Source organism: Panthera pardus, unplaced genomic scaffold (genome assembly GCF_024362965.1).
Source record: "Panthera pardus isolate Hobbes unplaced genomic scaffold, ASM2436296v1 HiC_scaffold_7, whole genome shotgun sequence".
Taxonomy (NCBI): domain Eukaryota; kingdom Metazoa; phylum Chordata; class Mammalia; order Carnivora; family Felidae; genus Panthera; species Panthera pardus.
Genome location: NW_026527002.1, coordinates 42,822,361 through 42,838,157, shown reverse-complemented (window position 1 = coordinate 42,838,157; position 15,797 = coordinate 42,822,361). Strand labels below are relative to the sequence as shown.

General features: G+C 36.8%; 1 protein-coding gene across 6 annotated transcripts in view; it reads right to left on the bottom strand.

Moving 5' to 3' along the window:
• The window catches only part of CPQ (carboxypeptidase Q), a 545,816-nt gene that overhangs the window by 427,394 nt on the left and 102,625 nt on the right, over window positions 1–15,797 (bottom strand). For all 6 annotated transcript variants that reach the window (XM_053896083.1, XM_053896085.1, XM_053896084.1 and 3 more), the window contains exon 2: window positions 13,005–13,471. In XM_053896083.1, the coding sequence (XP_053752058.1) occupies window positions 13,005–13,437 (433 nt within the window). In that variant the 5' untranslated portion in view covers window positions 13,438–13,471. The remainder of the gene's footprint in view (window positions 1–13,004; window positions 13,472–15,797) is intronic.

Sequence of the window (15,797 nt, the reverse complement as noted above, 5' to 3'; positions counted from 1 at the left end):
AGTCTTTAAAAATGAGTAGGAATTCTCCAAGCAGGGAAGAGTTGGGTTAGGCTGAGTTAGGATTAGGTTTAGGGTTAGGGTGAAGGTTAAGTTAGCCAGAGGCCCAAGAAATAGCTTTCAAGGTAAAGAAGTGTGAACATGTCAAGGCAAGAGCAGTTAGGCCCATGGAGCTTCAGCCTAAGGTGTGTGGCTAGAGAGGAACTAGACGTAAACCTAGAAACAGAGCCTGGGGTCACCTTTTTAAAGGTTGTAAGAATTTAACTATACCCTGAACAATGAAAAATTTTAAGGGAATGGCATAATGAGATCCATATTTTACTAAGACAACTGAAGCAGCAGTATTGAAATTGATCAAACTGAGACTGGGGTCAGGAAGATCAATTAGGAGATGATTATAACACTAGTCAGGAGATGTTAGGTCCTGAACTCTGATGCTACAGTGAGATAGAAAAAAGGAATCACACATGACATTTAAGACTTGGTGACCAACTGAATGTTGGAGCAATATAAATGCAAAGACTTAATTCATTCGACTAATATTTCTTGAGGTTTTTTTGTGCATGAGATACCATGCTAAGGACTAGGGCAAATTTTCTCAACTTCGACACTACTGGCACTTTGGAATGGATAATTATTTGTTGAGGAGGAAAAAGAACCTGTTCTGTACGTTATGGGATGCTTATTAGTATTCCTGGCCTCTACCCACTAAACTCAAGCAGTACTGCCTCTCAGTCACAACTATCAAATTGTGTCCAGATATTGCTAAATTTCCCTTGGGGAGCACAACGGCCTGAAGGTGAGAACCACTGAAACTTGAATCTCTGACTCTAAGAGCCTTACTATCTAGTAGAGAAAGCATGTATAGGGTACAGAAAGGAGATGAGCAAACACAGAAAAGGTCTCCATAGAGGAGACATTTGAGCTGAATCCTTAAATATGGGCATTCCAGGCAGAGAATAAAAGCATGACAGCAAGACACCATCTCAGATATTAGATGCTCTAAGCATGGGTGCCTGGGTGTATGACAACATCATTAACAAATATGAGAAACAGAGGGGAGAAAGATGCTGAATTTGTGGGACTACTAGAACATCCAGTAGTTCTTGGAACTACAGACAGAAGAGTCAGGCATGCATATACATACATATATATATATATATATATATATATATATATATATATATATACACACACACAATTAAAAGTTGTAAGTATATAGGTAGTACTTAAAGCCATGGAATTGGATCATATTACTTAAGGCAAATGTTTACAGGCAGAAACCTCTGAAAACACCAACATTTAAGATGAAGCCTAGGAAAGAGAAGCATCCAAAATAGATAAGGGGGAAACATCAGAGAAGATGAAGGAGAAAACCTACTTTAATTTATGTGGCAAATTTCACAATCAGCCTAGAACATTTCTCTTCAATCCATCAGAACGTCCAGGGAGATATGCCCCCACTTCATTCCATGATTACTCTCCTCATATTCTTTTTAGTCTTTTTAGAGCCACTATAATTCATTTGTTACAGAGGGCCAAGTTGCTATTGGTGGTGTTATGTGTACTATATAACCAGTGGCTATCTTTTTTTACTTGTTTATTTATACAAAACAAAAACTTCATACCATATTGTTATCAAAGAGGCATAATGAAATGAGCATTGTGTTGGATGTGGACAATTGGCATTCAACATCCATTCTAAGCATTCTTCACAAAACTAGAACAAACAATCCTTAAATTTGTATGGAACCACAAAAGACCCCAAGTAGCAAAAGTAATGTTGAAAAAGGAAACCAAAGCTGGAGGCATCACAATCCTGGACTTTAGCTTGTATTACAAAGCTGTAATCATCAAGACAGCATGACATTGGCACAAAAACAGATACATAAACTGATGTAATAGAATAGAGAACCCAGAATTGGACCCATAAATGTATGGCCAACTAATCTTCAACAAAGTAGGAAAGAGTATCGAATGGAAAAAAGACAGTCTTTTTAGCACATGGTGCTGGGAGAACTGGACAGCAACACGAAGAAGAATAAAACTGGACACTTTCTTACATCACACACAAAAATAAATTCAAAAATGGATGAAAGACCTAAATGTGAGACAGGAAACCATCAAAATCCTACAGGAGAAAACAAGCATCAACCTCTTCGACCTCAGCTGCAGCAACTTCTTACTTGACATGTATCTGAAGGCAAGGGAAATAAAAACAAAAATAAACTATTGGGACCTCGTCAAGATTAAAAGCTTCTGCACAGCAAAGGAAACAATCAACAAAACTAAAAGGCAATTGATGGAATGGGAGAAGATATTTGCAAATGAAATATCAGATAAAGGGTTAGCATCAAAAAATCTATAGAGAACTCACCAAATTCAACACCCCCCAAAACAAATAATCCAGTGAAGAAATGGGTAGAAGACATGAATACACAGACACTTCTTCAAATAAGACATCCAGATGGCAAACAGACACATGAAAAGATGCTCAACATCACTCATCATCAGGGAAATACAAATCAAAACCACACTGAGATATCACCTCACACTGATCACAGTGGCTGAAAGTGACAACTCAGGAAACAACAGGTGTTGGCGAAGATGTGAAGAAAGGGGAATCCTTTTGTACTGTTGGTGGGGATGTAGCCATTCTGGAAAACAGTGTGGAGGTTCCTCAAAAAATTAAATATAGAATTACCCTACAACCCACCAATACCACTACTGGGAATTTATCCAAATGATACAGGACTGCTGATTCATAGGGGCACATGTACTCCAATGTTTACAGCACCACTATCAACAATAGTCAAATTATGGAAAGAGCCCAAATGTCCATCAACTGATGAATGGATAAAGAAGATGTGGTATATATATACAATGGAGTATTACTCGGCAATCAAAAAGAATGAAATCTTGCCATTTGCGACTACGTGGATGGAATGGGAGGGTATTATGCTAAGTGAAATTAGTCAGTCAGAGAAAGACAGATATCATATGATTTCACTCATACGTGGAATTTGAGAAACTTAACAGAAGACCATAGTGGAAGGGAAGGAAAAATAAGTTACAAACAGAGGGAGGCAAACCATAAGAGACTCTTAAACACAGAGCACAAACTGAGGGTTGATAGGGGTGGGGGGTGGAAGGGGTGGAGGAGGTAGGTGATGGGTATTGAGGAGGGCACTTGTGATGAGCACTGGGTGTTATACGTAAGTGATGAATCACAGGAATCTACTCCTGAAGCCAAGACTACACTGTATGTTAGCTAACTTGACAATAAATTTTAAAAAATAAAAATAAATAAATGTGTCTTTATTGTATATAAAGACTAAAAACCTACAAACTAAATTTCTTCCTACAGCTAGGGTTCTAGAAGTAATTGAAGTGTCACCAACTCTATGCACCTGAACAAGATCTGGAAAGCAGAACTGGGTGAAGACTTCTTTCTACTGCTTCTACTATTTCCAAGGCAAGCACAATTGTGGCACCATCTGGATTTTCTACAGCAACTTTCTGATAAAAGCCATTGCTCAATCTAAGAAAAGCAATAGCAGTCTTGGTAGTTTGTTTCTACAGAATGGTTCTCAAATTCATTCCTGAAAAGTTCAAGTTAAAGCCTGCATTATGAGATTTCCCAATAATTAGGGGGGAAAAAACCTTAAAATCCTAAAATATACCCATGTGTACTTTAAATTTAAACCAGGTAGAGTGGTTCCACAACTAAACATTAACTGTCAGTCAATTCTACACATTAAGCCCAGTTTAGTGCTATTTCTACCTCTCTTCCTCCCACTCCTAAATCATCTCTATGAAGAAAAGTCATGAGGTACACATAGTTTGACATGACCCAGCAGAAGTACCAATCAGGGCACTCAGCTCAAAATCTAAGGCCAGACAGACTGGATTCTTAAGTTTGTAAGTGCCATTTCTAGATCAAGTTCCCACCAATCTGCAAACCATGATGTTAATGTTCCAAAGGCTGTGTAAACTGAGCGAAAGAACTGTATCTTAGAGCACTATGATAGGACAGAGGGAGCATAAATTAGTCAACTTTGTTGCTTTACAATCTTTTAATGCACTCCAGGGCCAGCCAGCCCTCTTCATATATGAGAAATAAGTAAACTCTTAAGAAAACATGAAAAAGGAGATAATGAATCAATACAAACCATATCAATAGCTTAAAAAAATCAATTTGAATCAGGTGACAAAGAATTTAAATATTTACTATGTAAAGAGTTCCTATACATCAATTAGAAAATCACTGAAGTACCAATAGAAAGTGGGCAGGGGATATTCACAGATAATCTGAAGAAGAAAAATACAAGTAACAATAAGTATATTAAAATATTAGTCTCACCAATAAGCAAAGAAATGCAAAATAAAATAACAGTGAAATATCTTTGTAAGCCCATCACAATGGCAAAGATTAGAAAAAAAAAAATATCCAATGCATATGAATGCACAGGGATTAGAATATTAAGATACACTGCTGACAAGACAGTAGGTGTGCATAATCCTTCTGGAAAACAATGTAACAAATATATCAAGAGCTTAAAATATCAATATTTATATTAAAATTTTGAATAATTAAATAGACTATATTTATACACTGTATTATAAATAATTTATATTATATATAATGTTATATAAATTCTATTATATTAACATTTCACATAATTTAAAATATTTGGACAAAAAAATGGTTTCTAAGAATTTTATTTGCATTTTTTGTATCTATAGGAGCAGTTTCAAAGCTATTTTTTGCCACCCTTTTAAGACTCCCTAGAATATCCCAATCATTCCTCTCTTTCTGATATTCATAAAAAATATAAAAATTTCTCCTTTAAAAATCTATCTGTATTAAAGGATTTATATAGCTATGTTATCTGAAACAGTAGAAAAAAAGGAAAAAGGAAATAATAGAGATTCCAATAATGGTTTTATTCATGTTAATTATTGTATATTTGTGTTTTATAACCATTAACATTTATTTCAAAGGATATTTATTAAATGTGGTAAATGTCTATGATATATGACATAAAAGGACACAAATATATATAGTTTCATCTCAAATTTATAAAGCAAAAATATATATGCATATGGAAAAATTAGAGAGAAAAATAAAAACACTAGAAATACTTTGAGAGAAAAGATCACAGATGATTTTTATTATTTTTATATTTATGTACATGTTTTCTGTAATGAGCAAGATTGATTTTATAATCAGAAAACAATTACGAAGCAAATTACGATGGGTCAACAACATCAGTGAGTAGAAGGAAGCACTATTTTTTATTATTAAAAGTCACTAATAGTCTAAGGAAAGATCTACCTAAAATAATTCACTGTTCCTCAAACACTGAAAGAATAACGAATAAGCGCTGAGTATGGTGCTAGGTGTCGAGGATAGAGAGATGGATAAAATTCAGTCTGGTTTTTCAGGAGCTCCCAACACAATTTGCAACATGTAGTATTCTGGGAAAGCCCAGTACCTCTACAGAGATGTCAGTCTCCATAGAGAACTAATAAGTACTAAATAATCTGCTATTTGGGGTTCAGAGACTATATAATGAGACCCACAGAATTATGTGTACTGAGGAGGGGCAACAACATTCTGCCCAAGTTCCGCTTTCTTGCCCATATATCAGCCTCTCTTGGATTTGGCTGCTGGTTCTCATTCTTTCACTCAGTCCATTTAAATCTGATGTCTGCTATGTTCTCTCAGGATTGATTGGAAATTATACTTTCTCCTGTCTCACTTCTAAGTTTCGCTCAGCATCTTGTCTTACTTGGCCTCCTTGCATATCTGTCTCCTTCCAACTCTCCACAGATAATTCACAGAGCCTTAGCCTGACACACAAATACATTAACACACACTGTCATACTCAACTCTAAGATTGGACAGTTAAAGAAAATCATCTCTGGTTATGTAAGAAATCTGTTCCAGAGCATATGCCTGGGAGAACCCCTGCTCTCGTGAACTCCAGCTTCACTCATCCCTTGTGGATTCTCATAAAAATCACAATCTTTTCAATCTGGAAGAAACCTTACAGATTCAAATGTCAGACATCTCTCATTTTACAGATGATAAAATTAAGATCCAAAACGATCAAAAGACTGGACCAAAGTCACACAACTAGTAGGTGGCTGAACCAAGGACATAACATGGGTTTCCTAAGAGATGAGCTCTGTACCACACTACCTGCATACAGAGGTCCCTTTATGCTGACTTCACTCTATCTCCTGTGGGAATTTCTCCTTACCTGGTTCAGCCTAACTCTCCAGTGTCCTCAGAGCTGAAAATAGCCCAGTTGCCAGACAACTGTTTACCTACTTTGAGCCCCATGGAATAAGGAGTGGGGTGAAAGTGAGTCTTGGAACACCACAATAGATTCTAGTGAGTAAAACTCACTTCCCCTGGGTTTTGAAAGCCCCAGGAGCAATCAGTAACTTGGCTTAGTTTTCAATACCAGGCAGATAGCCAGGGAAGATCAGGCCCAGCTATAGAATGAGAAATGAGGATAAGAAAGAAACAGGAATGAGAAACATGTCCAAAAAGAAGGTGCAGACACCAATATATTCTGTCACAGTATGGGTATCAGCAACTTTTGAGACAGATCTGCTTCAGTCAGACGACTAAAAGCGGAAAACTTATAAATGAAGATAACATACAAGTATTTGTATATGAGGCGATATAGTCTAGTAACTAAAAGCACAGACTTTGGAGTTTGACAGTTGGCCTCTCACTAGTTGTGTAACCTTGGGCTAACTACCTCACCTCTGGTTTTCTCATCTGTAAAAAAGAAAAAAATAGCTAGGTCTTTTAACGTAGTTTGGAAAAGTTAAAAAGGAAAAAAAGTTATACAGACTTTTTATATAGTTAGATAGATAGATAGATAGATAGATAGAAATAGATCTACATGCGTGTTGTGTTTGTGTGCATATATACATACATATATGTACATATATGCATGTGCATATACATATGTATATATATGTGTAAAGTCTGGTGCCTAATACAGATTAGTGTATAACAGAGGCAACTGAACAAAACACCTGGCTGACACTACAGAACCCAAGTTTAAGGGTTCCCTAATATCTCAGAAATCACCTATTCATGCAGTCTCAGAGAAATCAAAACAGACTATCCCAATGGTACTTCCAGAAAGGTGGAATGAGAAACTTGGCAGATCTGTCCTCTACAAAACTTAAATAGGAAAAATTATTTTTTTAAAAATCACTTAAAGTCTCTCAAAACTGTCTTAAGGGCATAAAGCAAATGGAGAAACATTCATTCAAGAAAAACTACTAAATCTGAGTTAGAATCATGAGAGTCTATAGAGTTTGGGCCATGACCTGCTTCCTTCTCCCACCCCCAGCTCTATTATGTTACAAAAACTTTATTATGAGCACTCCACTCCAAAAGGGCTGAGGCCCTATTCCTCTACCCAGCCCCAACTCACATGTTAGAAATCCTACCTTAAGCATAGCCACCAAGAATACTTGGACCCTGATCATGACTGTCTGTCTCAGCTTATTCATAGGCTGAGGTCCCACACTGGGAGAGGCAAACTGAGAAGACCAGGAGCTACCACCCTCCCCTTCTAGCACCTGCTAAGGATATCAGTCTGGAAGAAGTAGGCCATTATTACTGTGCCTAACTCCTGTGCTACTTTAGCACAGAGGTTCTCTCAGAAAAGAGGCAAGCAAAGAAAAGGAAGAGCTTTGCAGTTCTTACCCAGGGTAGTGATTGTATTTGAAGCAGAACATAGAGAATTCCATGCCTAAGGGTGTTGTTCAAAACAATGGAGAGTTTGGTAGAAAACAATTAAAGGAGTGCTAGAAGCTTTATGATACTGCTGGTACCAAGCAAAATGGCAGAGCAATCAGAAGTTTAACAGAACCAGGAAAAGAAACAACCAAGAAAAGCCCTCCTGGGATCACACAGTAAACCCTGGTGACTGGAAAAGCTATGCACATGTTCCTACTCAGGAACAATGAAAACAGGACATGGGTCAGATTGTAAACATTCCCCAAGCTGCACACAAATCCATCAACAAAGGGCAGAAGCTTCACTGGCACAAGAGGCTTAAGCACACCCTCAGACCAAACACATGCTGAAAAACAAGCTATTCTGATACAGAGGAAAATATTATTAAGCAAGACTTAATAAAATTACATGCATCCTAGCAGACTGGAAGAGTATGTGCATGCCCAAGGCTGCCCTCTCAAGATTGATGGTAGAGGGAACTTCCAAGCTACTAGGCTATGGCTGAACTTAGGGCAAAAACATAAACTCCTTAAGTTTTAACAACAGCCCCCAAGCCATGTGTACACCCAACAATAAAGGGTAAAAATATAACTAACTAATGAGATCTACACACAACATTTCACTAGTAAGTAGTTTATGTGGATCAAGGGCTGACTCCTAATGAGCCAGACTAAAAGTGAAAAAGGGGAAAATAAAAGCATTCTTCACAAGGGCATCAGAATTTGTACACTGTGGGAGAAATAGACATCACATAGTACAATCAAATCATTAAACAAATAAATGGCAAAGAAAACAAGAAAAATAACATCAATCTCCAGTGGGCAGGAGAGGAGAAAGGAGAAGAATCAGTATTGAGAGTTACTAGAATACATTACTTCAAATGTTCAGTTTTTAACAACAACAACAACAACAACAACAACAACAACAAAATGATGAGACATTAAAAGAAATAGGAAAGTGTGGCCAATACACTGGATAAAAAGAAGGCAATAGATACTGCTTTTGAGGGGGCCCACTTGTAGGACATACCAGAAAAAGACGTCAAAGCAGCTGAGTTTATAAATATGTTCAAGGACCTCAAGGAAACCATACTTAAAAGAATTAAAGGAAGTTATGATGACATTGTCTCAGCAAATAAGAATATCAATAAAGAGATAAAAATCACAGGAAAAAATTCTAGAGTTGAAAATTATGATAACTGAAAAGAAAAATTCAGTAAAGGGGCTCAACAATATATTTAAACTAGCAGAAGAAAGAATAAGTGAACTTGATGATAGATTGTTATAGGTTATACAACCTAAAAAGAGAGGGGAAAAAAGGGGAAGAAAAATGAGCAGAACCCCAGGAAATGTGGGACACCATTAAGTGTCCCACCACTTACTGACAGTGGAAGGACCAGAAGACCAAAAAAGGGGTAGAAAAATATTCATAGAAATAATAGCTGAAAACTTCTCAAATTGAAGAAAATCACTAACTGACACATTCATGAAGCTCAACAACCTCCAAGCAAGATAAAAGCAAAGAGATCCATACCTAGATACATCAGAATCAAAATGATGAAAACCACAAATGAAAACAAAATCAGTAAGAGCAAAATGGTTAATCACATATAAGGGAATCCCAATAACATTAACAACTGACTTCTCATCGGAAACAGCAGAGACCAAAGGACAATGGATGACAAATTCAAAGTACTGAAAGTAAAAAACTGTTAACCAAAAATCGTATATCCAGAAGAACTATGTTTCAAAAATTAAGATTCAATAAACAAATAAGAATAGATGAAGGGTTAGAGAATTTTCTGCTAGCAGACTTGCTTTGGGGGAAAAAAATTAAAAAACTAAAGGGAGTTATTCAGGCTGAAAACAAGTGACACCAAATAACAATTTAGATCCTTATCCTCACAAAATTAAAAATATTTATGCTAATACTTAAGGAAATACTACAAATAACTGCATGCCAACAAATTACATCGTTTAGATAAAATAAACAACTTCCTAGAAACACACAAACTACTAAAACTGACTCAAGAATAGAAAATATGAATAGATCTATAACAAGGAATGATATTAAGTTAATAATTAATAATATTCCCACAAAGAAAATCCCAGGACCAGATGGCTTGTGAATTCTACCAAAAAACTTAAAGAATTAACATCAATCTTTCACAAACTCTTCCAAATAACAAAAGACCAGGTGGTATTTTCTAATTAATTATTTGAGTCTAGAATTACCCTGATACCAGACCAGGTTAAGATATCACAAAAAACAATAATAACAATAAAACTGCAGACCAATATCCCTTGTGAGTATAGATGTAAAACTACCAGACATAATACTAGCAAACTGAATTCAGTAACATATGAAAAAGATTATATGCCATAACCAAGTGGGATTTATCCCAGGAATGGAAAGCTGGTTTAATATCTGAATATCAATTAATGTAATACACACAATTCAATAAGGAAAGAATAGAAAGAATAGTCTTTTCAATAGATGATGCTGAGACAACTGAATGACCACATGCAAAAGAATAAAGTTGCACTCCTACCTGACACCATAGATAAAAATTTTCTATCACAGACCTAAATGTAATAGCTAAAACTATATAATTCTTAGAAGAAAATTTAGGAGTAAATCTTTGTGATCTTGGTTGGGGCAAAGCTTTCTTAGATATAACACCAAAAGCACAAGCAACAACAAAAAATTTAGATAGGTTGTGCTAAATCAAAATTAAATACTTTTCTGCAGTAATATTACCATCAAAAAAGTGAAAAGAGGGGCACCTGGGTGGCTCAGTTGGTTGAGCGTCTCCAACTTCAGCGCAGGTCATGATCTCACAGCTCATGGGTTCAAGCCCCACATCGGGCTCTGTGCTGACAGCTTGGAGCCTGGAGCCTGCTTCTGATTCTGTCTCCCTCTCTCTCTGCCCCTAACTCACTTGCATTCTGTCTCTGTCTATCTCAAAAATAAACATTAAAAAAAAAAAGCAAAAAGAGAATCTATAAAATGGGAGAGGATTTTAGTAAATCAAACATCTGATAAGGGACTTGCATCCAGAATATATGAAGACCTTTTACAACTCAATAATAAAAATTCAAATAGCATAATTAAAAATTGGGCAAAGGATTTGAATACACATTTCTCCAAAGATACACAACTAGCCAATAAGAACATGGAAAGATGCTCAACATCATTAATCATTAGAGAAATGGAAATCATAACCCCAATGAGATATCTCTTTATACCCACTAGGATAGTCATAACCAAAAAGACAGATAATAACAAGTGTTGAGAAGTATGTGTGAAAACTAGAATACATTAATGGAAACGTAAAATGGTACAGTCACTTGGGAAAAGAGTATGGCAGTTCCTCAAAACGTTAAGCACAGAGTTACTATATGACCCAGCAATTCCACTCTTTGGCATATATACAAGAGAAATGAAACTTATGTCCATACAAAAACTTATACACGAAGGTTTTTAGCAGAATTATTCATAATTGCCAAAAGATAAGAAAAACAAATATCCACCAACTGATGAATTAATAGATAAAATGTGGTATATTCAAAAATGGAATATTATTCAACAACAAAAAATGAATTAAATACTGATTCATGCTAAATGGATGAACTTGGAACACATGCTACTTGAAAAAAAAAGCACAAAAGACTACATGGTGAATTATTATGTTCATGTGAAATATTCAGAATAGGCAAATCCATAAAGATAGAAAATTAGTGATTGCCTTGGGCTTAGGAGGGAGGTAAGGGAGGAAGGCAAAGAAACTGCTAATGAGTATGGAGTTTCTTTTCAGGGTGATGAAAATGTTCCACAATTAGACCACGCAGTAGTTGCACAATTCTGTGAATATACTAAAAACCACTGAATTGTAGATTTTAAATGGGTGAATATTTTGTATGTGAATTATACCTCAGAAAAGATGTTTGTTTGTTTGTTTGTTTTTTAACCTGACCATCTACTTCTATACAGGATCTTTCTTTTGGCATTAGAGAAAGTCAAAACTTTCTATAAACTTTTTAGAGAATGTTAACTAGTTTCTATAAAATAGTTCCTCTGCCATAGTTAAATAGTTCAAGAATACATGAATAGTCCATGAGCAGTCCACAGGAAAACAGTCCACGATTGGTCCAAGACTGACTGACAGCTCACTGGTGACTGGTTATATATCCCTGATCTAGTCACTTATACTGTCTGTTGGAGCTGAGCTAGGGCGCTGATAAGTAAAGGCAGAACTTCCCCTGGATAATTCCTTCCATTAGAGTCCTCAGGTTCTGTAAAAATAATTAACTTAAATCAATTCCATATGTAAAAATCTGTTCCCTATCTCATTAATTCTTTTTTTTTATTTTTTAATTTTTAAACTTTTTTTTAAATGTTTTATCTTTGAGAAACAGAACATGAGCAGGGGAGGGGCAGAGAGAGACACACACACAGAATCTGAAGCAGGGTCCAGGCTCTGAGCTGGCAGGACAGAGCCCGACACAGGGCCCCACCCCACAAACTATGAGATCATGACCTGAGCCAAAGTCAGATGCTCAACAGACTGAGCCACCCAGGCACACCACTTTTTTAATTTTTAAAAACATTTTTAACTTTATTTATCTTAAGAGAGAGAGAACGTAAGTGGGGAAGGGGCACAGAGAGAGGGTGAGAGAGAGAATCCCAAGGAGGTTCCACATCACCAGGGCAGAGCCCAATGTGGGGCGTGAACTCACAAACTGTGAGATCATGACCTGAGCTGAAGTCAGATGCTTAACTGCTTGAGCCACCCAGAAGCCCCCCTAATTCGTTAATTCTAAAAATTTCTGCACATTGAGGTTTCTTGGAGGAAATTATAGTTTTTCTATCCTATGCACACTTATCTCCATGCTCTGGAGAATGAAACTAATATTGTACTAGCTATAAGTTTTTAAGCGATAGGGCTGATAGATATCGTGGACCAATAGTTGTAGATCTTAATTTAAAAGGCAACCCTACACAGTCAGCTTTCTTTCAGAAAGAAATAGAAGAAAGGGAAGAAAGGAAGAAGGAAGAACAACAAGTAAAGAGCAGAGAATTCATTAAGCCAGTGGAATGAGAAATGATTTTTATCTTCCTTCTTACCATCTAAATTGTAATACGAATCATGCATACTATAATCAACTAAATCACATGACGTTAGTTTTATAAAGTACACAGCAGATTGACTTGAAAAGACAAAGAATACCTTCTGGGGGAGTCCCAATGCTGCTTCCAAGACCCAAAATAGCCATCTTGTGAATCCTTGGCTCCAGCATCACAGCAGATTCTTCCCCCCTCTCCCAGTGGGGTATTTTGACCGGCTCCAAGTGGACATTCTCCAGCCCATCTTCCTGCAGGTTCTGATACATGATTTGGATGGCTTTTTCTAAGCTCTTGGAGCCACTTGGTCTGGGTCCAACAGTATCCACCAGAAGTGCCAGTCGCTCATAGGATCTGTTCTGGGCTTTACCATAAACAGCAAGGTTGATGATTGCTTTAGCAACATCTCCATAGCTGGCTATTTCTTCTTTTATTTCTTGAAAAGTCCTCTGAGAGATGTCATTCTTATATATCGTTTTCCCAGAGCTTAGGGATAAAAGGTGAACAACACCAACAAATGTGAGGAGAAGGAACTTCATTGATTTTTCCAGATGGTTTTCTTCTTAAAATAATCTAAGTAAGTAAAAAAAAAAAAAAAAGAAAAAAATGTTTTAGGGGGAAAGAATCTCACAGCTATCTGCTCATAACCCAGGAATTGCTTTTCTTTTCTTTATAATAGATTTTTTTAAGCTTTATTTATTTATTTTGAGAGAGAGAGGGAGAGAGAGAGGGAGAGAGCATGAGCTGGGAAGGGGCAGAGAGAGAAGGAGAGAGAGAATCCCAAGCAGGCTCTGCACTGTCAGCACAGAGCCCGAAGTGGGGCTCGAACTCACTAACCGAACCATAAAATTATGACTTAAACCAAAATCAAGAGTGGGAAGCTTAACCAGGTGTCCCCCAGGGACTACTTTTCAAACAGGAGTCCCCTTCTCTTCTCAACCACTGCCCAACTTCCATCATCAAATGCAGGCACCATAAGTCTCAGGAATGAAAAAGTACAGAGACAATGATTGGCTTAATATGCAGTATTTATTAAAACAACAGAATCACATGTTACCTAGTAATCCAGTTTAAAATATGCTAAAAGGTTGGGGTGCCTGGGTGGCTCAGTTGATTCAGTGTCTAACTCTTGATTTTGTCTCAGGTCATGATCTCAGGGTTCGTGAGTTCAATCTCTACAAGGGGCTCTGGGCTCTGTGCTGACACGGTGAAATCTGCTTGGGATCCTCACTCTCCTCTCTCTGTGCTCCTCCCCTCCCCGCAGCCCTCCCCAACCTGCTCATGTGATCTCTCAAAATAAATAAATAAACATTTTTTAAAATATGCTAAGAGGTTAAAATAAAACAACTAGGAAAGAGAGGAAGAAGCAGTGTTACCAGTGTGTAGCAGTCATAGGGCTCAGAAACTACTGTCTGCTGCTCCTCCCTCTTAATAGAGTATGATCCAAATGGGTTTTAGAGTTCCCTGTACCTAATATGCTCTCTCCTATCTGCCTATTGAACTCGTCCATCAAGGCCGCTGCAGATATTATCTTTTCCTGGTGCTTTCTCTAACCCCATCACAACAACTCTATGAGATTGTTTCTTTTTTGAAATATTTATTTACTTAAAAAATCTCTACAACATGGGGCTTGAATTCACGACCCCACGATCAAGAGTCACGCGCTCTTCTGACAGAACAAGCCAGGTGCCCCTCTATGAGATAATTTCTTAAAATTACTTTCATTTTATAAAAGAGGATCCTGGGGTAGTAAGAGATTAAGTGACTTGCCATAGACACACAAAGGCTTTCTCACTCTAGAGTCCATGCTCTAAATGCCTGAAAGTATGGTTTGAGGGCCAATGCCAGTCCACAGCTGTTTTTCACTAATCTACAATAAATACAGAGGTTAAGAGCAAACACATCCCGTGCTGTGCAGCAAAGTAACCAATAGCCTCATGTGATTATTTCAATTTAAACTGATTTAAATGAAATAAAATATTTAGCTTTTCAGTCATACTAGCTGCATTTCATATGCTCAATAGCCACATGTGGCTAGCAGCTACCATATTGGGCAACACAGATAAAATATTTCCATCATCATAAAAGGTTCTATTGGATAGCACTGATTTAGACATCTTTATATACAATTGACTGAGTAATTGTACCTTTGTCTAACCTATGATTAAAAAGTGGTGCTTCTCTTTGTGTGTCTCTTCTATTTCATTTTTCAAATTCACTGCTATTGTATTTTGCAAAAGTCTAATAAATTTGACATTTTAAAAACTGGTCTTTCACCAGAGATAATTTGAGAATTGCAGTCATGAACTACTATATTATAGGGGTAAATTTCAAATTCAGCCAGCATACAAGGCCTTTCAAAATAAGGCTCCAACAACCACTTCAAACTCATCTCTCTACTTCCCCCTCTGGAGCACACAAATGTCTTCCTTCTTTTTCTCATTCTCTCTTCCTCTCTTTCCTTCTTCCTTTTTTCCTCTTTCTTTCTCTCTCTCTCTATCAAACACACGCACACACACACACATCTTAGGGAAGCTTCTAGATATACTGAGCATTTGAAATGGGGGACTAGTCCAAATTGAGATGTTTTTTAAGGTAAAATATATACCTGATTTAATCTTTAAAACCAAATACTTCATATTTAAGTATGAAAAACAACATAATTATTAGGTTAAATAAAATATTATTCACCTGTTTCTTTTATGTTTTAATATGAAATTAGAAATGTTTAACTTACATACTTATATTTATATGGGACAGTAATGCTCTAGCTGCATTGAACTTGACACTGTTCTTGCAACACCCAGGCCCCTTCATTACTCTAGATCTCTGCATATTTTCCTTCTTTTTGACCCCAAGGCCCTTCTCCTCACCCTACTCCTCTGCTCCTGGTAAAGGT